Source organism: Toxorhynchites rutilus, chromosome 2 (genome assembly GCF_029784135.1).
Source record: "Toxorhynchites rutilus septentrionalis strain SRP chromosome 2, ASM2978413v1, whole genome shotgun sequence".
Classification (NCBI taxonomy): Eukaryota; Metazoa; Arthropoda; class Insecta; order Diptera; family Culicidae; genus Toxorhynchites; species Toxorhynchites rutilus.
Window position 1 is genome coordinate 179353257 of NC_073745.1, and position 23319 is coordinate 179376575.

At 39.7% G+C, this 23319-nt stretch overlaps 1 protein-coding gene across 5 annotated transcripts in view; it reads right to left on the reverse strand.

Moving 5' to 3' along the window:
* LOC129769997 (putative 1-phosphatidylinositol 3-phosphate 5-kinase) overlaps nucleotides 1-23319 on the reverse strand; it is a 145748-nt gene that overhangs the window by 104079 nt on the left and 18350 nt on the right. For all 5 annotated transcript variants that reach the window (XM_055772563.1, XM_055772560.1, XM_055772558.1 and 2 more), the window contains 3 exons: nucleotides 12346-13777; nucleotides 12195-12288; nucleotides 968-1374 (listed from right to left, as the gene is read on the reverse strand). In XM_055772563.1, coding sequence (XP_055628538.1) covers nucleotides 968-1374; nucleotides 12195-12288; nucleotides 12346-13777 — 1933 coding nt within the window. The remainder of the gene's footprint in view (nucleotides 1-967; nucleotides 1375-12194; nucleotides 12289-12345; nucleotides 13778-23319) is intronic.

A 23319-nucleotide genomic window follows, 5' to 3' on the forward strand; every position in this document is an offset into this window, starting at 1 on the left:
CGCGGTTTTAGGGAACACGAAACGTTTCTATGGTGAATAGACACTCCTACCCTCTCACTGAGGGGGGGGGGAGGGGTGGTGTTGGACTGCCATACTAATGAAGCATACATTTCTGTATAATTCAAGAACTAATCAAGCAAACGGAACCAAATTTGGCATGTAGACGTTTTAGGAGGCAAGAAACGTTTCTATGGTGAATCGACACTTCTCCATAATGTCCAAATTCAGGGCTGTCTTTATTCTATCATGTTTCATTTATGTTCCTATAGTTCCTATAGTAACAAATACTATAGGAACTAACGAACAAGAACAGTAACAAGCAGGGCTTGGCAAACCATATTCAACTGAGGATAGTCAGGGGACTATGGAGCCATCATTCAATTGGAAGAAAGTTTTTGCTTCTTCCAGCAGTTCCTCTGTCAACATAAACAAAAGTTATTCGGGCGTTTTCGTTGCTATCTGCTCTACAATGATCCGTGTTCATCTCATCTTTCACCGTCAAATGAACTTCACGGTATATTATAATGACTCCCCCCCCCCCAAACTGAGTTCGTTTCTCTCTCTCGTTTGCAAATTGTGGATGAGTTCACGGTGGGTAAATTGTGAAGCCATCCTTTAGTGGTGTAACCACTTTTTACATCAGAAACCAAGTGTTCGTTTCATTTTATATGGATGTTAAAATAAGATTGTGAACGCGGGCAACGAGGTACATGTCGGTGTGTAGTAGTAGTGAAGTCAGATGAAGAGACTGTATTCATTCTGTTGTATAGCTGATGAACGAGTCATGTTGACGGCGAATGCGATCGTTGTGACTCAGTAGCAAGAGAGAGTGGCGTTTATGGAAGAAGTCCTACTGAAAACGCAGCGACTGAGAGGAAAGTCGATTTTCATGTTTCGCCTTCGAATATGGTGGACCCTGGTAACAAGTATAGGATTGATTTATATTTTATACGTAATAAATACTCACTCTTTTCTACGTACAGTCACCTTGAACACACCGAAAATTTTCGCGAGCAGTGTGGGTTGATTTTTCTGCAAACATTCGTGCAAGTACTCAAAGTAGTTGGGCGCGAAATTTTCGAATATCGAAATATCGGTTCGTGACATTTCTTTTAGCACAAATCTATCGTCTAGTGTTTTGCTGAATTTGGATCCGCTCTTGCCACCACGTGCTTCCCACTGAATGCTCCTACAAAGTGATCTCGCAAACATACGCCTAACAGAGTTTGCGTTGTCTTCTGTTATGTTTGTACTTTTCCTTGGTTTTTGGTGCTTATTTTCCGTTATGTTGCCTGGTGTTTCCAACAAATTGCATCGAAGATTATCGAACTCCTTTGCGAAATAGACTTTACACGTGAAGTTACTCATTGAATCCTGTAAATACCCGAAAAGAGGTAGCTTTCTCAGCACATGAAAACGTCCGAAATTATAATGTATTATAAGTTTGTAAGATATTCACAATGAAATGGTCTTTTTGTTATAATAAAAGCGACAACAAAGCCACCAAATATATCTAGAGTGTAAAGGACAAATAACACCAAGAATCAACTATAAGAACTCGAGTGGTTAGCGTCACACCTAACATGCCGGGGGTTCAGGTTCGATTCCTGTTCTGGCCGGGAGAATTTTTCGTCAAAGAAATTTCCTCCGACTTGCACTGTGGTCAGGCGTATTCTAAAGCTTGCCATTCAGAATACATTCTAGGCGTGTTATTTGGCATAGAAATCTCAAATAAGTAATAATAAAAAATGACGCAATTAATACTACGTTGAGACGGCGAAGTTCGGCGAGATCTTGCATCTGTTTCATTTCACAGGTTTGTTTTTGTGTTTTGTCTCGATATTACAAGTTGATTTTGAAATGTCTAAACAGAAGTGTAACTTTGTCGACCAATTGGGCAGGAAGCACCTTTGTCTCGAAGAAAGACGTAATGAGTCGGGTGAATAAGTGCTCCATATGTGATATATGAATATGGTGTAAAAATCAAATCGCTCTTCAAATCCTTCAAATCGATGAATTATCTACGGCACTATTGCGCACTATTAAACTATCGCACTATTGTCGATGTTTGATGATTCAGAAACCGCCAAAAAATGATAATAATCCCATGTTAATCGGTATCCTGCGACAGGTGTCCTGATTTTCAACTTCGACCAGATGGTATCCCTATAATCTGGGAAAGTTGCAGAATAATGTTTTGAATAAAAAAATGGTTGGGTTATATCTATGATATAACCGCAAAATTGACGTGGGACTAACTTAGCTTAGCAATCATTTGTTTGTATTGATTAAATTTTTGATTAGGTTTGCATATCTCAAGTTTACGTACAGCGAATTTACTTGATTTGATGAACTTCAGGCACTCAGTTTCGATTTTGACATGTACATCCAACGCATATTGTTTAATCAATAGGCGTTATCGCAGCAAATGTTTATCAACATTTTGCCTAATCATCAAATGGTACGCGTAGAAATTCAGTGAGCAGAAGATATGAAGGCATATCCTTCAATGCAATCTTGAATAACCGAGCCATATCGTTATGTCCGTAACCGCTCCGTGTTAGGAAAACACTTTTCGGAGTGCAAAAAAACGTGCGTGTGCAGAAGTATAAATTGCATAAATCAACAACTCCTACTTTTTATACTATTGAGGCTTTGAACTTGAGAGTTCATTCGCCTCTAGTGTCTGCACGATTTTCCCAGGTAACTATGTTTAGGAGACCGTGTTAAGGAAACATATTCTAGTCTGTACAAAGGCAAGCGAGTACAAAAGTACTCGCAGTTTGCATTCATTTGCAAAGCCGATTTCACCAGACATCTTGATTTAGAAGTCTGTGTTAGGCAAACACATTTCAGTCAGAACAAAAATGCCTCCGACTTGCATGTACAGTGGAACCTCGATTATCCGCGGAATAGTCGAGCTAGCTCACCGCGGATCACAAAAACACAACAAATGACTGAAAATGAGGTGCAAACACAATAAAAACAAATATTTCAGTATGAAAACAATGTTTTATCAATACAGGAATCATTGAACTATCCATCTGTAAGGTCGTGTACACCAGTAGTCAAATAATGTGAAAGTCATGGCCAAAACAGAAGAACAAAAACCTACTACTCATTGTCAAATTTAGGGTAGGTTCATAGAATTACTATGGAACTCGCTTTCGCGGATAAACAGCACCGCGGATCATCCGCTCACGGATAATGGGGGTTCTACTGTATTTGCATTGCCGTTTTCCCCACAAACCTTGGTTTAGAAGTCTGTATTAGGTAAACGCATTTCAGTCGGAACAAAAGTACCCCCGACTTGCATGTATTTGCAATGCCAATTTCCCCACGCTCCATGGATTTGAAGTCTGTGTTAGGGAAACATATTTCAGTTGGAACAAAAATGCCCCCGGCATTTATGAATTTGCAATGCCAATTTCCCCACGCTCCATGGTTTTGAAGTCTGTGTTAGGGAAACACATTTTAGTCGGAACAAAAATACCCCCGACTTTCACGTATGCCGATTTCTCCAACGCTGCTTAGTTTTGATATCTGTGTTAGGGAACACATTTCGGAGAGAACAATAGTCCCCATACTTTCATGTATTTGTAATGCCGATTTCGCCAAGGCTGTTTGGTTTAGATGACTGTGTTGGGGAAACCGTAAATCGGGCCTATCAAAACGAAGCAGTTAGGGCGTTTAGATAACGCTTAACATTTTACAGTAATTCAATTGTTTATCTAATGAAAAATAACATTTTATTAATAACGATAGAAGCGTACAAATATTCCCTATCAATTGATGCAAACAGGTTTTCATTCTACCAGCCATATACTCCGGTTAGACGTAGTCCCACGTCAAAAAATAAAGGTATTATCCGAATCTCAAAGATATATTCAGAAACGCTCAATATAGAGAAGGAAACTGAGGGCCCTATTATATAAATCGAATCGAGAAGTCGATACAATCACTATCACACTGAGCAAAATTTCGTTTTTTGCAAATCGAGATAATCTCTTACCGAGTTCGAATTTCATATATTGCTATCGCATATATTGGGTTGGGGAAAAAGAAATGTCGTATATTGTCAATGTATGGCAACACTTAAACATATCTTGTGTTGTACTTATCGCATCGGGTCATACTATACGGCTATTTAAAGACGACAGTCTGTGCTACAAGCAGGGCTTGGAAATATTGAGCTTGTTAAATAATATTGAAAATATATTTTTATCAGTGTAACGCGTTTATTTTGCTTGTCGATGCTGCTGTCATTCATTCGACGGCAAACAAATTTACAACTGTGTTCATTCATATTCATTCTGTGCTATCTGAGCTTTCCTTAAAGCTCGAGTCATGAGAATTCATTCACATTTATTCATTGTCATTGAATTGTCAGGAATGTTGTGACTGTTCATTTTCAATATCCCGATATGTGTGTGATTTTCTCACTGAGTCAGTGCCTTGCTTATTCAGTTATTTTTGAAGTTACTCCGAAAAGGCAACGCAAATCGGTGGCGCAAGCGGAAATGCCAACAAAAGAGCACGATCTGCATGCACACTCGCAACTAAGGATTGCTTTAGCTTGGACGGCGAGGAGGCATTCTGCAGAAGCGAATGCGAATGCAAACTTCGTCAGCCAAAGCTGGATGTTGGCAATTTCATCCGCTAATCCTATAGCACCGTTTGATCCGTTTGCAAAAGGAAGCTCGAAATATGGTAATATGCGGTCGTGCCGTGAACACCACCATTTTTTGTTCAAGTGTTCAGAATTTGAGTCAAAAATGAAATTGAGTGTTTGAAATTTGAGTCAAGACGGTATTTTTGACGTGGGACTACGTCTAACCGGAGTATATGGGGGGTAAAATGAAAACTGAAATGTATTTCCTCAACACAGACTTCAGAACCAAGGTGTCTGAGGAAATTGGCATTGCACATTCATGCAGGTCAGGGGTATTTTTGTTCCGACTGAAATGTGTTTACCTAATAAAGACTTCTAAACCAAGGTGTCTAGGGTGGAGGTGGGCAAAACAAATCACTTTAATGAACCGTTCAGTGACCAACCGTTCACTTAAATGAACTAGTTCTTTTGAGCAGTTCACTTACTCTTTTGTACAGTGGCGGGATATGTCAAAGGAAGTATAAAAAGTGTGGGATGTAATGTAGGACTGTTCATTCATAAAATGTCGTTTTAATCATTATTCGTCCGATATTTGTTAGAAATAACTTAGCGCAATAGAAAATCAAACTTTGATTTTGAAATTTTGGTTTTGTTTGAGTCGTTACTTATTATTTTAAGCATAAACTAGCATTGTGCTGCTTTACTTACGATGTATTGCAATAAATGCTATAGCAAAACTGTACCCAAACCGAGAACGTCCATCTCAAAATTATCGAGCACAATATGATATAATATAAAACACATTTCATATTAGCGACGCGAATTTTACTGTTTAGCAAGACTGTTTCAATCTTTCCGCTTTCAACTATATTTTCTAAGTGAGGTAGATTTGCATATCAACTTTCTGAAATATTTACCCTGAACTCCAAGATATGAAATTTGATACATAATTTAACAATCTAATTTAAAACCATCGTAACTTGAATTGTTGCGTTTTTGACGTAGAACTACGTCTTTCATTAAGGGTGCCAAATCAGAAAACAGGTCACGTTTTTATGAAATAAAGTTAACGTTAATAACTATTTTTGCCGCGAACGGATTTTGGCGATTTACATACTAAACGAATCGGAAATTCCCTAAGATTTCTTTAATATGCTATACATTAGAATCCCTTGGTTTGTAAATGGTTAAAATTCATGGAAACTTTAAGCGTTTCTATTTTCCCATACATTTGTTCTGTCCATTTGTGTGCTTTCCCGAACAGAGCTGTCTATAACGAGCAACTTATCGACGAGCAACGAAGGGGAAATCGTAGGATATAAAGTCACCGTGAACAAAGGAAAAGAAGAAGAATGAAGGGGAATACTTGCCTAGAGTATAAACATTGGATCTCTTTGAGGCAAACTTTCATTCGGGATCGGACTGTTGAGCAATCCAGTCGCTGCGCTTCGATCTAAGATTGGACCCCACCAGTGGTAATTCAACTTGGATAACGTCGTGTGGTTTTTCCAGTTCGTGTTTCGTGTTATTCGTATCGTGTGTTTTTCTTTCCGCGTCATAATTTGGACGCTTCGTATAGTGTGTGATAAGCAATAAGAAACCAGCTCCCCCCGCTGGTGGTGAACGCTGTTGCTCTTGACAAACTCATCAGCGAATTCGCATCGACGGGTGTTACAGCAAAGTACAAGCTGTGTGGCATAATTCAGTCTTTTTCCAAGCAGTGAACATTGTTTGTTATCCGTCATAAGGGCTTCGATGGTGCTTTTGACATTGCATGAATGCATTAAATTGACGTTATGGCGAAGCAGGCGTTAAGTTTGTGCGCCAAAAAATCATTTGGGGAATACCAACCTCTTTAATGTAGTACTGGAATGTTATAAGTTATTTGGGTTCGCAAAGTCGCAAAACTGCCTTCAACTAGGATTGCATTTGCACTAGTCTTGATCATAATGCAGCAATGCTACTGTTTTCGAGGTTGTTGATATTAAAAGAAGAGTTTATTTCGCTTGTTTAATCACCAAAAAAATGAATGTCGTTCAGGAAGTTTGTATGTGATTAGGTTTCGCTTGCCAGTAGCAAAACTTCCTCCACTAAGGGTGACAGCTGCGCTTAGCCCGAGTATGAGAAAGTAATGCAACTTTTTTCGAGGCCAGTAATATAAACAGAAGTGTTTCTTTTGAGAATAGCGCAAAATGATGAGAAGTGTTTATATTCCTAGTAGTTTCAAGTTTCCTAGTGCATGCTATGGCTAACGCTTGTTTGGCGCTTGGCTTACGTTGTACGAACGATGCCTGGAGGTGCAATTCCACTGAGGCAATACTAAATAACATGTAACATGATATTTGATACTTGCAAGTGTTGTTATTGTTGTTGTTTCCTCGCGGTGCCAAAGATATATTGATATAATCGACTGTAACCGAGTCTATGTCAATTGCGAAAAAGGCCACCGCTATAGCTTTCGAGGTAAATTTTCAATGCGTTGACATGAAATAAATTGCGACATACGATCAGCTAGTGTATTGATCTGCGAAGGCAAGAATGAATCATCAGTCAATTATCGTCAACTGAAAAAAACAGGAAGTGGGTTATATCTATGGTATAACCGCAAGGGTGACGTAGGACTATCGTTGATTTAGAGATCATTTGTATGAAGTTGAATCTGAATTCATTCTGAATGAATGAATATTTGGAGAACTTCGAAAACGAGAGCGTTACGTTGGAGGCACAAGGTTTTATGCATCCAATATTGGATACGGAAATATCCTACTGATGGGGAAGAATAATCTTCAGAAGCTATCCTGTTGATTGCGATTGATTGAAAAATCACAAAACCTAATGTATTTGGTCACAGTGTTACATGGATAGAAAACATTAAAATAAACTCTTTCATATGAATGTAATTTTAAATTCCCAGAGGAACTGGCAGATTATTTTCAGTAACGATTAGATATTTCCACATTTTCCTCGATACTGGAAGCCCACCAGTGGTTAATGCTAACTCGATAACCATCTGTTAATAGCACTTGATTGAAACATATTTGGTCACAGTGTTACATGGATAGAAAACATTCAAATAAACTCTTTCACATGAATGTATTTTTAAATTCCTAGAGGAACTGGCAGATTATTTTCCGGATCTTTCTCGATCCAAACGGAAAGAATTCCGTGCGTGTATGTGTGTGTGTGTAGCGGCTGCTTCGAGATCTTCCCGGGGAACCGTTTGTAGCATCACTCTCCTCCTGATGGATTCCCTTCTGGCCTAAGGTGCACAAACAGGCTCTTGGTGACACCGTTCATCCGCGCTTTCATGATAAATGAAGAGCTTCACCACAACAGCGACAACATGCTCCAATCGCTGTTCAATTAGAACTGAGTGGATTTCCGAGCGGCGCTCGCTTATATACCGATTGGTGATTTCAATAGCCTATTTTGAAAGAAAATTGAAGACTATTGAAACAAGTTTTTGGATCAGAAAGTAACAAGTATAGAATGCGTAGACATTTTATCTTTCGAATGAAGTGTTTATCATACCATTTCGTTCAGTTGTTTAGCAGCTATTAACACTCAAAATCTCTCTCCGGCGTAACGCTTTCGTTTTCGAAACTTTGATTTTACACCCCGGTATAGAAATGAAAGACGTAGTCCTACGTCAAAACAGTTCAGAGATTGTTGTACTAAGCAGTTGTTTCTAAAATTTCACAGAATTATAGAATAATATCCGAAGGTTTAAACAAGGGATTTATATATTATAACAGCGTAGTTCTACGTCAACAATGCGGTCGTATCTTGAACACAACCTCCTATAATTTTTTTATGTGACAATACCGAAATATTATTTTTGTTGTTTCATGGGGCTATCGTTTGTTTCCATTCGTTAATTTGATAATAATTTACCTTGCAGCACCATTCATCTATCACTCGCTCGTTTTCTTTCCTTTTATGTATTATCAGTTCATCGTTCACCGTACACATTTCGTTCTGAACTGGGTATACAGTTCAAATGAACTGTCGCCAGCAAAAAAGAACGGCAGTTCACTCTTTTTGGTGAACTAGTTCTTTTGACCAGTTCATGAACGGTTTGCTCATCTCTAGTCTAGTCAAATCAGGGGCATTTTTGACGTAGGACTACGTCTAACCGGAAGATATAGGGGGTGAAATGGAAATCTAGGCACTGAACAAGTAGGAAAAAATGCAAGATTTGGAACACTTATAACTCGAGCATTTCTCAATAGATCGCAAAGGTTTTTGCATCAATTGATAGGAAATATATCTACGCATCTATCATAACGAATAACATTTCATTTTTCTTGAGATAAATAATTGAATAATTGTGAAATATCAAGCATTGTCAAAATGCACTATGTGCCCATTTTTGATTGGTCCATTTTGTGCTCCTCAAATCGAACCGACCAAAACGGGCAACCAGAGCAGCAGCGAAATAGAATGAACCACGATTGGAAAGGAAAAAAAAATGAACGAAACATTGGTCGCAGTCTCACACATGCGTAATTCTCGAGCCAGCCAGTCAGCTTAAAAATCCCCGCTCCGCTGCCGTAACGATCATTCTCATTCAAACCGTACACCACATCGGTTCGCATCACAACACATCAACAAACCAACCCAAGCAGCCATGTCTGGACATGGTAAAGGAGGAAAAGTGAAGGGAAAGGCAAAATCCCGCTCGAACCGTGTTGATCTGGAGTTCCCCGCAAGGGTAGCTAGGCCGAGCGCGTTAGTACTAGTGCACCAGTCCACCTAGCCGGCGTTATATAGTTTCGGCCGCCGAAGTGATCGAGTTAGCTGGTAAAGCTGCTCGCGACGATAAGAAAACCCGCATTCGGAACAGAACACATTCGGTTCTGTGGACATCAAGACAACAGGCAGTTGCAGCGAGTGGCGAGTGGCAAACGCAATCGCAAAACGGCATCAGGTAGCAGAAGAAAAAAGTTTGTTCTTTATACACACTGTTTTGGTGGCAAATCCAGAACAAGGCGGCATCGAGGGCGTTCGAAATGGTTTTTTTCAAAACCACGAGTACTAGTACGAGTACGAGTAGTTTTCTAAATTGGAACCATTCCATAAAACAAGGCGCTTTTCAGGGCCATTAAACCTTCCAAAAAAGAGTTTAGGAAATACAGTTCAATGCTTTCTAAAACAATATCCAAAATAATAATAAAACACAAATTTATTTTTTCATAATTTGTTTGCCAGGATATGATGAGTATGTGAATTTGGCAGTTGTTCTGAGCTTATTGATTTTCACCAATTCTTAAATTGCTTCTAGATTGAAAGTACAGTAATTAACACTTATCTCGACATTTAGCTAATTGGACGGACCTGTAATGCGACATATTTAGTTGGACATTTTTGTAAACATAGGGTTCGGGGTCCAAATTATGACCCCACATTGAAAGTCGACACTGTACAACTGTCATCGCAAATGTTCAATTACAGGTTAAAATTACCTCCAATCCGATACTGAGTGGTGGTAATGCGACGTGCCATTGAATGTAATTTACTGTAAAATATGTCACAAGCTGGATGGGAAGAAATTTTCCCATTCGTCTTTTGTTCTGACTGAAATGTGTTTGCCGAACACAGACATCAAAACCAAGATGTGATCATACCAAACGTAAAAGGATTGTCATTAAATTTACTTGTAACGGAGAACATAATCTACTGCATGAATTGATGAAATATATTGAATTCAATTGGATTCGGAAATTGTTTCATTCAATCAAAATTTTTATCAATACAAACAAATAATTGCTAAGCTAAGGTAGTCCCACGTCAACCTTGCGGTTATATCATACATATAACCCACCCATTTTTTAAATCGGAATTCTTCTTTTAAAACATTTCTGACATGTGGAATTGGAATTGCATATTCACTATGTATAATGAAAGCATTTTAACTGAGACGGAAACCTTGCATGCTTGAACAATTCAATTTCTTGTCATCATTATGAGCATTCTGTACTTCTTATCTTCCTCAACGAATTTCGTCGTTTCGTCAGTGCCCGAGAAAGATGCTGATAGTGAATGAGCTGGTATATTAATGTCAATGAATGACAAAACTAGGGATATTTTCTTTTGCTCACATTCCGTGAACGCAGAACAGAACGAAAAACAGAATGAACAAAACTGGATGAATCAACTGTGAATAGCTTGCTGTGGTTGTGAGGTTTGGCGTTGGTTCATTTCCGGTATCCCGAATGCAATGGTATAATGATCGAATGTGGCCGGAAATTCAGCTGAAAAAATTGATATGATGGGGTTGGGGGGGGGGAGGTGTGTAATGAAGTTGCCTTCTAAATGGCAACAAGATTGGATAATTTTAAGTATGTTAAATAAAGCGTCAAATTTCGATCAGAAATACGATATTTCTTTTTCCCCAACCCTATATTTAAGCTTTCCTGAAATGTTTTCCAAAGGAAAATATCAGAGACGCACACTAGAATAAAATAATTCTCTGAAGATATGCAACAAGCAAACCAAACAGCTCGAAAAATTCTGACAGTTGCATCGATAGCTTTTACTCGGTCGATGCTATCGACTTGCTCAATATCTACTACATGGGCTAAAAAGTCCCGGGATTTTTCAACAGATGACACCCCTGAAAATGAACCATATTCATTTCGATAGGTTCACCTGTCACTAGCTTATGTGTGAAGTTTCATGAGCTTTTTTTGATTTGTTCACAAACAGTTGTTTAAGTGTCACTACCTGAACATTCGTATAGAAAATGGAAAAAGAGGAACATCGTATTTTGATCAAACATTGTTTTTTGATGGGAAAAAAAACTCCTGAACAATCAATGCAGTGGTTAACGGAATGTTCTTCTATTTCTGCTTCTCGAAAACATCAGTTTATCGGTGATTTAGTGAATTTAAAATGGGCAGTACAAGCACCGCAAAAGCACCTCCCTCTGGAAGGCCAAAAGAGGCTACGAATCCAGGAATCGTAAAACAAGTGCACCGACTCGTTTTGAACGATCGTAAAATGAAGTTACGCGAGTTAGCTGAGACCGTAGGCATTTCAAAAGAACGAGTTGGATACATTTTGTACAAACTTTTTTGACATGAACAAGCTATCCGCACGATGAGTGCAGCGTTTGTTGACCGTCGACCAAAAACAGCGACACGTTGATGATTCAAGAGCCAGTACGGCGTTGTTGAAGCGTAATCGAGTGGATTTATTTCGACGTTTTGTGACAATGGATGAAACGCGGCTGCAGAGTGGCACTGAGGCACATTTCGAAGACTTAGCCGTTTCGTACTATTCGCTATACCAGATGTATTGCCCTCAAAGGAAACTTTGTTAAGAAATGAATACAGCTTTGCTCAAAAAACGATTGTTTTCTTTGAAAATCCCGGGACTTTTCAGCCCATGTAGTATGATAGAAAAATGGAGCTGACGAGCAAAATGCTTATCAACTCGATTTCTTTAATAGAGTCAAAATAATAGCATCAGTGTGATAATGAAAACACAATCGTTAATTGCTAAACCAGAACATGAGAATGAATATTTCCAATACTTTTATATTACATAGCTGGAATGGAAAAAAATTATTACTACATACCTGAAAATGGATTTCTATGTGAGACGGTTTGCCTTTTTTGCTTTCAACGCTTTCCGTTTTATTTAGCAGAGAATCGTCAGCTTCCACGGTTGACCTGAGAATCAAATCGAAACATTAACTATGTAGATGGTATTGGAATCATTGTACACACCCAGCTTCTAAAGATTTTCGTTTCATTCTCGGACTATTCTCGATTGGATTTCCAACGTACAGATTGTCCAATGACGTTTTGTAATCCCCGGATACCAAACTATACGCAATACATGATGCTAAATCGTTATCATCAACCATTACAGGAAATATGCCCGATCTAAGGTTATGGTGTTCGTTTGTTGGTAATGGTAAATTCAGAATGTTCGTATTTTCAGAAGAATACAACAGTTGGCTGATAATGCTCATGACACTCTTTCTATCATTTTCTCTTACATTTTTTTCTTCGATTGTGGTACTCTCTGTGACAGCTTCAGAGGGCAATGCATCATCGAAATCATCAATCGACTTGGCAGTACTAATGTATTTATTAGAGGAAGGAAATCCTTCGTTAACGACATCAAGATCTTCAGTAACCACGGTGCCACTGTCAACATCTTGAACTTCAGATTTCGCTGGTGTGGATTTACTGTGGAAAACTATCTCTTGCAGTTTTGGTTCCCAGTTTTCTACCGTTTCCACTAAAGCTTTTTTCAGTAGTAGCATTGCGTCTTCAACATTTTCTGCGCATATTTGCGTTTCCGTTAGTAACGTCTGTACTGCTTCCACGCGCTGTTTGAAATTCATTTGATCCTGATTGGCTTTTTTCTTCAAGCGTGCAAAGGTGTCTGTGTCATCCGAAAGTTCTGCCAGTTTTTCGAAGATTTTTGCGTATATCTCGTAACCTTTCACTGCAAACGTTTTCACTTCCTCGGTCATTTGTTGGGTATCAAATTTATTCATCAATTTCAACTGTACTATGATTGCAGGCAAACTGATTTTCCATATTTCAACAGGACTATACATGAAACTAGCAATAATTCCCATGTAAGAGAAATATTGTATGCAGTCTCTGTGTAATGAATGACTGCAATTCACTTGACCATCAATGGCCCTCCGTTTGTAGGAATGTCCGTGGAATCGCAACTCTAGATATTTTGCAAACGAATAACACCACGTATCGTGTGACATAGGAGCCGGGTTGGTTACAGCGTTACAAATTGTACATTTTGATGTTATAAGAATCGTACCCGTATCAACCTTATTCGCGTCTTCGAGAAGTTTTACATGCACACATCCTTGTGCGTGAACGTAGCGTCTGACGTGGTCCAACATGGGGAGGTTGCAGGATTTGCATATGTATGGACTACGGAAGCAGTAACGTTCCAGGAATTCACCAAGCATTATATCGTTTTGTCCGTAAAATTGCATGTTCAGGAACGACGGCTCTGCACAGAAAGACGATGGTGCCGTGGGATTATAATAAAAGCTGCTGAATAGAACTGGAAGGCGCTGATGATTTTCTATGTCCAGAACATCCTTATGGGGTGATTCTTCTGTCGATTTTCTAAGCAGGGAAGGTATCCCTCTCCTGTTTATAGCAATCCTCTTCACTAGAGAAAAATAGAATCATCTGATATTATATCGTAGTGGTAATCTATATACAAAAAATGGAAAGCCAATTGTGTTGGGTAAGCGGAAAACCCGAGGAAGGGAACGCACTCCTATCTTCTATCTTCTATCTATATAAATAATAATGGAAGGCCAAATGTGTTGGTAAGAGAGAACTCGAGGTAGGAATGGTCCAATATGAGCCGTTTTTTTGTTCTCTTCTCTTCCCGTATATAAATGTTATGAGTGAAATTTTTAATTTTATGTATTCCATGTAACGGATAAACATCTCATTTGCAAGTAAATCAAGAATCTTGAGCGAAAATTGTGGATCACGAACGTCACTTCACGGTAAAAACAAAATGAAGTGCATATGACCTTGCATACAAATCATGAAGTGACATTCGTGATCAGGCCCTGTGTCTGAAAATAATCGTATTTTATAATGACGAATTTTGGTAGAAGTAATAGGAAAATTATACAAGAAAACTTTTTTTTTGTTTTCTTTTTTTTTTTCTCTGTTCTTGTGCGGTTTTTTCGATTTTTTTTTGTGCGGTATATGAAAAGAAGCATATTTTTTTCGATGGTTTATATGCATTTCTTTGCGAAAGAAGCATATTTGCGTCTAAATTATCCACTTCTCAAATCATTCCCATCCTTTCATCAAATGCTCTAAGTTGCGCATGACATGATTTCTAAGGCCATCTACACTAGAGTGCCAATGGATGTATGGGAAAAAAGTGACCCTCGAATTTTCAAAACGAACTTGATTAAAAATGTTGATTCCCACGAAAAACTACCCTTTGCAAAATATCAGCTCAATCGGACTTCATTTACTAGTGTCGCACAGCGGTCAAAGTTTGAGTTTTTTGAAAACTGAAAAATCACTCAAGGGGGAGTAAAGGAATTCGGGGTTTTCGAAAAAAAATGTTTGACGCCAAATGTCTTCAAATTGCATAAAACATCGAGATCTACTGTCATCCCCGTGGAACATTTTTAATGAAGTTCGCTTTGAAAATTCGAGATGGCCATTTTCATTGGCACTCTAATGTACACACTAGGCAACTTAACACTTTCGTCGCCCCGTCACCCAGATATGGATGACACTTTCCTCGTTCAAATAGAACAGGATTTTCAAAAGGAATTTGACAGAAAATGCACCTAAATGTAACAATAGAATATGTAGAAAAATAATAAAATCATAACCATATTAATATAATGTTTATACTATAATTTTTATCAATTTTTAATACGGATGGTTTGTACTGCAGTTTTTTTTCGAAACCCGTATAATATGGCTTTGGCATGTGCTTTTGTTGTCAATTCGTCTTCAAATAGTAAAAAAAAATCACTAGATCATGTAAAAGTTGTATACAAAATAAGTTTAATCTTCATTTAATAAATCATCCGCAAGTTGGGCCCCGCGAGAAACTCAAAAACGGCGCATTGGGCGTCGAACGTGTTAACGAATATGTCAAAAATTCGTTCAATTACTGTTGGCATTTCGATTACTGCGTTCGTTGAGTTTGAATCATGGATGCTAGGTGATTTTTTCAGATGTTTTACATGGTATGAAAAAATGTCTTCAAATGTCTTCACAATCATATTGAAGGAAACTAAAATGCATTACTTAATTTTTAACAATGCTTGATAGGTTATTCAAGGTTTACAATAATTATTATTATATATAGAGCATTCATTAAACTTACCTTGAGGTTTTAAAATTTATTGCACTAAATGTGAACAAATATGTATATTGCGCAACCACGAACTAAATTCTACGAATTGATTTGATAAATTGTTAATTGAGTGAATATCGCCCCAATTCTTCCTCGAAAACGGAACTGCCATAAGTATTCTATGACGGTGGGCTATACGGAGAATGCCAAAAATTAGAATGGATAAATCTCATCTCTCTTTTTTCTTTATAAATAACTCAATTTGTTTATTTCAGCTTTGAAGTTTTGGCTAATTATTGTGAAACGATATGTAACCGGAAAACCTTCGATTATGAAGTGGTCGTGAAGAACAAGTAAGTGAATGACACCTGAATAAAAGCCTCCATTGATTACTAAGAACGAAAGTAAACAAGTGACACTGATAAAAAGCATGCGGATGATACTAAGATAAAAGCATCACCTCTTTTTTTGGCCAATTTTATGAAAATGATATCTCCCAAAAATCAACTTACACTATCATACTGAAATGTCTTCACATATTTCATGATGTCTTCAAAATGAGGACATGTCTTTAAGGTGGATGTGGAAGCTAGTCACAAATGGCTGCCACAATGGCGCTCATTTTTTTCACCTCCTTCCCTTACCCCTCGCCCGAAAATCAAACATTTTGCGAAACAGTGTGAAGAAAATGACCATTTTCCCACACTTCCCATCAAGTAATATCAACCAAACTCTAATCGATTACTCACAATATATTAAATTTTCATCTGCTTTCGCACTGTATAGTGAAAAACGTCGGAAAACTCGAGCTAGTGCTCTGAAAGTTAAATATTCATTTTTCAATCTTCGACAATAGTTTTGTTTGTATTGATGAAAGCATCGTTATTTTTTCGACACTGATCATCATCGAAACAGCTATAAAAATCACGTTTTTCATAAATTGCTCCTCATATGATTTCTTTCAGTGGTTAAAGGAACGGCATCACTTCCAGTTTATTATGACGAATGAAAACCTAACGATTTCATCACATTTGAGTTGCCTCAATGTGCAGAGCTGAGTTGGAGATACGATTGACATCGCCAACATAGATCGGGTTGCGGTTGCCCAATGTATAGAAGGCCTAACAGCAACAAGTTTCGACATTCAACTAGAAGCACAACACAGCCACGCGCAACCGAAAAGGCAAATTGTACCATTGAAAAGCAGGGAAACAAAAGAAAATCGAACGAGAACGGCGTGGATTTGAGTTATTTTCTTGGGGAACCTTTTTCTATGCGGTCCCTATCTACCGCACAAAAAAGTTTTTTTTTCAAATTGTGCACCGAACACGATTTTTAAAGCTACTGATGAAGTTTTGGTGAAGATGGTCAAGTCGATTTTCCCGGCGTATCGCGACGTGGCGGTGGTGATGGACGACGAGACCTATCTCACCCTGGATGGCAACGACTGGCAGTGCACTTTGTATTTTACTTCCCCCACAAAAGAAGGGAGCTCCGAAGTGAAGTTTATTTCACACACCAAGTTCCCCAAGAAGGAGCTACTATGGCTGACAATTAGCGAGAATGGGTACGAAGTGCCTGCCAAAAGTTGCGTCGTTCAACAAGAAATACCATAATGGCGAAGACGCGTTGTTCTGGCCGGCCCACTACTCGAAGCGATCGTTAGAGGAGTTGGAGCGGCTGAATATCGATGTGGTATCCAAGTCGGCGAACCCACCCAACGTCTCCCAGCTGCGTCCCATCGAGAATTTCTGGGCAAACCTGAAGCGTTAGATCTACTCCAAAAATTTTGTCACGAAAACTGAGAAGGAGTTGATAACTCAAAGACATGCAAAGACATCCCTTGTTTTCGTTCGCCATGGCGAATGTTACGGTTAACTGCCGGAAGGCCACTCGCTGCGTTTGTTTTTTCTCTGTCGTCGCTCTATTCAGGAAATGATCCACCATTTCAGCGATCATTTCATCTACCCTATACCCTATACCCTATACTCTCTTGATTTTCTCTCCTGCTTCTCTCTTTATCCTTTCCTCTATATATTCATCATTGTTCATCTCTAACCATGTCTCTACTTCCTTTGCATCCTATCCTTTCTCTCACTCCAGTTTTTATGCGAATGTGTAAATGTAAATTAACCTAATCCTTTACTAATGTGTAACGTATTTTTATAGCATATTTTCCGACACACTAAATGTTTTATAGTAAAATGCTACAAACAAGCATCATCGACGATACAAACGGTAACAAGTTACAGTCGACTCCCAGGATTCTCAACGTTCTAAAACGGGGAAGTGGAGCCTCGGTGTTTATGACTGCAAACCACTATGTGACCACCCTTTGTGCGGAAAGCCGGAAACCTGGTGCCCTGTGCGTGTGGCCCACTACTACCAAAAGCACCTATACCCCCTTCGGTAGGTCCGTTTTTCCGCGAAATTTTTAAAAAATTACAGAAGGTTGCCGTCTACCCCCAAGTCTGTCAGTGTCCTTAGAACTAGTGGGATACGGTTGTATGCCTTTGGCTGCACCCGTGGCCGAGTGATTAGTTTCACACATTATCATGCCGGGTGTTTGGATTCGATTCCCGTTCTGGTCGGGCGTTTTTTCGTCAAAGAAATTTCTTACGACTTGCACTGTTGTTACGCGTATTCTAGACCTTGCCACTCAGAATACATTCAAGGCGTGTTATTTGGCTTAAGAAATCTCAACTAAGTATTAATAAATTACACAAGTTAGAACATACGTTAGGACGGCAAAAATTCCACTGGGAACGTTAACGCCATTCAAGAGTGTATGCCTGCTCCAGATCCAAGGCTACCGACGACGACGTGCTGTCGATTCTTCCTGACTTCAGCTACCACCTCTCCAAGGGATGCGAAATACGTGTTTGTGTCCACCCTCGATCGAAAGACAAATTTTCGGCAGTCCAACTTCCTGTTTCCTGTCAAATAGGTGACGAGCCGTCTGTTCGCCATCATCCCCAGGAGCTTGGACGTACAGGAGGTCAAGGTTATTGGCCGGTCGACTTTGGGGATAAAAATCACAATACTATGTCTCCATTCCACTAAGAAATCGTGCTTCAACCAGAGGGCATTGCAGACGTCGAGGAGAGTTATTTAATCTAACGGGGACAGCTGCTCGATTATCTTATAACTGTCGCGTTCTTCGACGGAGAAGTGTTTGTGACACAAGAACCACGAATCAATTGACTGAGTTCGTGTCCGTTATTGTCGTCGGATTAAATACTTTTGAAAAATCTCGTATCGAATCGTATCTCGAAATTGAGTACAGTTCAGCGAAGTATTCCTTTTTCCGTCTCGTTGTTTACAAAATCGCTGTAGGTCGCGCCATCCACTTGCAGGATAGCATTTTGGAATATTATTTTTCCATTCAGCGCGACAGGCAGAGGACAGGCTTCCGTTGATGGATTCCAAGTAGCCAGCCCAACTGTCCAGTTCAGGCCAACTCACTAGTCGCCTCACCCTCATGTGCTATGCTTGGTACCTATTCATTGCCGTATTTTCTGTATTATAGTGACTTTCAATACTTTTGGCTGTTTCTTTCTCCGAACCACCGTACCTGATTCGTTTGGCCGCACACAGGAGCTTCCTCCGTTCCTTGATATATTTTTTCGATGTCCTCAGACCACCAGTGCAGCGCATTCTTTCCAGAGTTAGACTGTGTTTTGGGGATGGCAGATCATGCCACCTCGATGATTTCGTTGAACTTTTCCATGGTGAAAGAGTTATCTCTGCCGATCAGATGTCTGTAGGAAACCCAATAGATATCTCAGCCAGGTTTGTCGAAATTCACTTTGGTTTTCGGTAGGATTGAGACGGCGGTGCATTGAGGACCACAGTTTGCCTGCCAAATCAACGCTGGCTGCGAAAATGTCAATGACTGAACTGCTACGACTTCGACAGAAGGTGTCGGCACCGTCATTCAGGACTGAGAGCTCCATCGATTTGAAAAAATCAGCGATTATGTTCTTCTCAACGTCCTTGTATCCCCAGCATTGAAGTCCCTCATAACGATTTTAAGATTTTCCTAGCTATCAAAAACCTCTAGCAGCTTGCGTCTTAACTCCAGGATCACCGAAATTGGAGCTTCTGTTCTGACCGCAATTATCGGTAGATGTCGATTTGCTTACGCTTATGGGGGATGCTCCTCTTCACACCCAAAGCCACGGAATGTTGTAGTACGTAGCCCAGCTTTGTGTACCAAATTAACAGCCGAGGATGACTGAAGGAGCTCCCGGTCTAGGATCTCCAGCTGTCCAAAGTTGTTATATACTCGATTTGTTTATCTGGTGTCTGTTGGGCCTCGCTGACGATTGATGACGTGGTGGTTTATCGGTAGAATCAGACTATTGGATGTGGCAAGACTCGATGGAGCACCCCCGAAGGTGGTGGGCTGAGATGATCTAGTTGACATTAGAACCGGAGAACTCTTCTATAGCTGGTAGTGAATCTCCCAGGCTTTGTCTTCATGCGTCGTAGATGGCAGCATCAGACCGTGCTTCGACGGGCATGAGCGGAACCCCCGCGCTCTCAGTTGCGAACGAAAGAGGAAAGACCCGACCCGACAGAGGAAAAAATTACGGAAGTTGTGGTGGATGGCGATACCACAGCGGCCGGGTGGAATGAATCCGACCGAAAACGGCCCGCTTGATCCGACGGTAGGAAAATAACAGTTTAGCGCTTCTAGGGCAACCAACTTTGGTAGTGGGTTCTTCAGTAACGGCGATGATAGCAGGCCGGATCTGGACGACGCAGTTGTACGACGGCTGGAATCACGAGTGATCTATCAGGGAACAAGCGTTTCCGGCCTTGTGCGTCCCGAGATTACACACGACTCCTTTAATTTTTAGTTTGATTTTTCTTTGATCAATTGATGTTATACCCTGTAGCTTCCTCATACCAGCCAGTGCATAATTCCACTCACTTGATATAAAATACTGTATTCCACACTAGCTACATTATTTCTTCTGATAAATTATTGTTGTGTATACTTGCAAAACTATAACTATTCGAAGAATTGGCAATCAAATACTATTAGTTACACTTTACTATATAAATTTCAGCCAATATCGTTCGTCGTCCTGTTAGCCATATTTGTTGTTTTGTTTAGTAAAGTGGCTAACAACATTGTTCACAGTTGTTATCAAATTACAAAGTGCAATCAATTTAAAATCGCTGCAAAATAATAAAAATCGAATGATACAGGTACGTTGCTCCGATTTAATAGTTTTTTCACATTGTTTCATTGCAAGTTCGATTGGTTATTACCGAAACATGGCTGGAACAAGGAAACTTATATTTCTTTTTTTTTCTACTTGTTACTTATTCCACCCAACAGATTTAATTTCCTAACTTGCGATGAGTAAAACAAATGCCGGTCAGAAACGCATGCGATATATCGAAAATAGCAGACGAAATGGTGAGAGCCGGATGTCCCTTTCGAAAGGCAGCCAAATTGCATGGAATTCCGTATTCAACACTACGCGGGAAGGTTTTAGGAAAGTATTCCAGACCAGGTCCTGGAAAAGCAACCGTTCTCGATGCCACTGAAGAAGGACGAATAGCTGAATGATTGCTAGCCAAAGCAAAAGCTTGATTCCCCTTGGTCACAATAAGGTTACTATCAAGCGTAGCACATTATGTATGAAATCATCTTGTTCTAACCCATTCAAAAGTAGGATACCTGATCGTAAATGGACCAGATCAGGAGCTAGTTTCACGGAAGCCGTGAGTATTTCAAGGAAGAGGCGGTAATGTTTTGAAATTTCCGGAACAGATATTCAATTTGAAAGAAACAGCGATACTTACAATACCTACAAAAGAACTGGTTTTAGCCGGTTCCGACGCAAAGATAGGTAACTCCGATCGAGAATCTTACACTGCCTTTTTTGTGGAGACGCAACCGGACAGTTAGCGCCAACGTTGATGCTATACCCGTACAAATCCAGGATACCAAAAGAGATCAGGCCTGGCAGAGATTGCCCGAAATCTCGAAAACAAACTGTGGATAGCATGGCGAACCTACAATCGACACTGATCAACTGTTTCCAGCGATGTGAACTGTATCAGTAAGATCCTGATGCTGTTAATTACTCACCATCTGTGTTGTCACATAGAAATGAATGAAACAGCGGAAGTTAATGATGAGTGCAACAACGAATCGTTTGAGAAGCGCCTCGAATCGTTCTTATCGTCGGATCAGTTGAGCATTTTCGGAAGTTGTCGTTCCATTGGAGAGTGGCAAGGTACTGCAGTAGATACAAATCTTTATCATGTGTGGGCAAAAGCTAAAGGTTTTGTGTGGGCCATTCAACAAGTTTATGGGCTCGATGACATATTTTTAGAAGGCGATTGTAAATTTTTTGTAAGTTTGTTTTGTATTCTATAATTTAAACATTTTCAGAAACTAAAAATGTAACATCCATAAAGATGGAATCGTCGATAGGAAGTAATCCGGAGAAAGAAGATCTCTTATAACACGACGCATATCATGCTTCATTTATATGCCATCTGTATCTACAAAAACTCCGATTAAACCCGGTGTTTCAAAGCCAGCTGTACCTGCCATAACTACTAGTCAGGTTTACCGTTTGTATATGGAAAACCTCGAAGAAGCCGAGAAAAAAAATTGAAAAGGAAAAACAAAATAAAAGACACGAAAAAAGAGCTGAAACTTGTCACCAAAACACGAAAAAGGAACAGAAAAAAAATCGAGGAGTTGTATCCAACATACGACCGTTTAGGACGTAAAACTACGCAATCTTTTTTTGTGAAATTTGTTGGTTTATCATTTCGAATATTATTTGCGAATACGTCAAAATTTTATAAATAACTGTTTAGTAAAAAGTTCCGGAGACTCTGAAAAGGTTTAAAGGAAAAGGTGGTTTTGTAGAATCATTTCGAGAAGCAACGAGGCTGGAAACAAGATTCTTTCTTGCTTTTGCGAGAACAATACACTAATTGGACATATAACGCAATTTGTTTCTTTATATCAATGCACGCATTGCACTGAGTATTTAACGAGAGGCATCTTCCGTGCATCGCCATTCAACAAGCATCAAACACGCGTCTAACAGATGCACACAGTTGCAGCGATAAAAATGAAACATCACGAGAATGACCGTTTATGAAAAATCGTTTCTTGACTCTCGGTCAAAACCGTCAACAAAGCTAGGAGCTTGTTGTATCAGAACAGAGCCGATGCCCACGAGAACAAATACGAATGGCAACTAACAAGTATTGAAGGTGTGCTATTCACATGTACAGGAAATGAACAAATACTAAATGTAAGTTGTCAGCTTAGGTGCCTAGTGGCACACACAAAACTCCCTGTATAAATTCCTCAGGGTCGGTTTACGTACGATTACGCGGTCAGGAAAATACCTAATCCGTGTAATCACGCTACCTTTTCACCCACTTCCTTAGCCTACACTCACCTTTCGTTTCCGGGACTCTGGGCCAGGGCGGCGTGTAGACGACAGACAGTGGCGTCTCTGGTTCCTCTTTGACGTCGAGGAGATTTCTTTAAAACACTCGCGAACTTTGTTTTTTTTTATCGCGAGCACTCGCGAAACCAAACACTCTTTTCTGAAACCGCCTTTTTGTCACGCGGCTATTCGCGGTTCTTGCTTTATTCTCGCAAAGCTGAGGTTGCCCGACCGTTCTCGACAATGGATTCTTTAGAAGTCCCGGTTCTTACGTTTCTGGGCATTCACTTTGGCTTTCCTCAATACCCTCAGGGGCCGCACTCAGGCTCCCGATTTTTAAACGTCGCCATCCCGTTTGCCCATAAAACAGTGCCACCTAGTGGCGGGTATTCGGGCCTTCAGTGAGCGCATGGGGAATGTAGC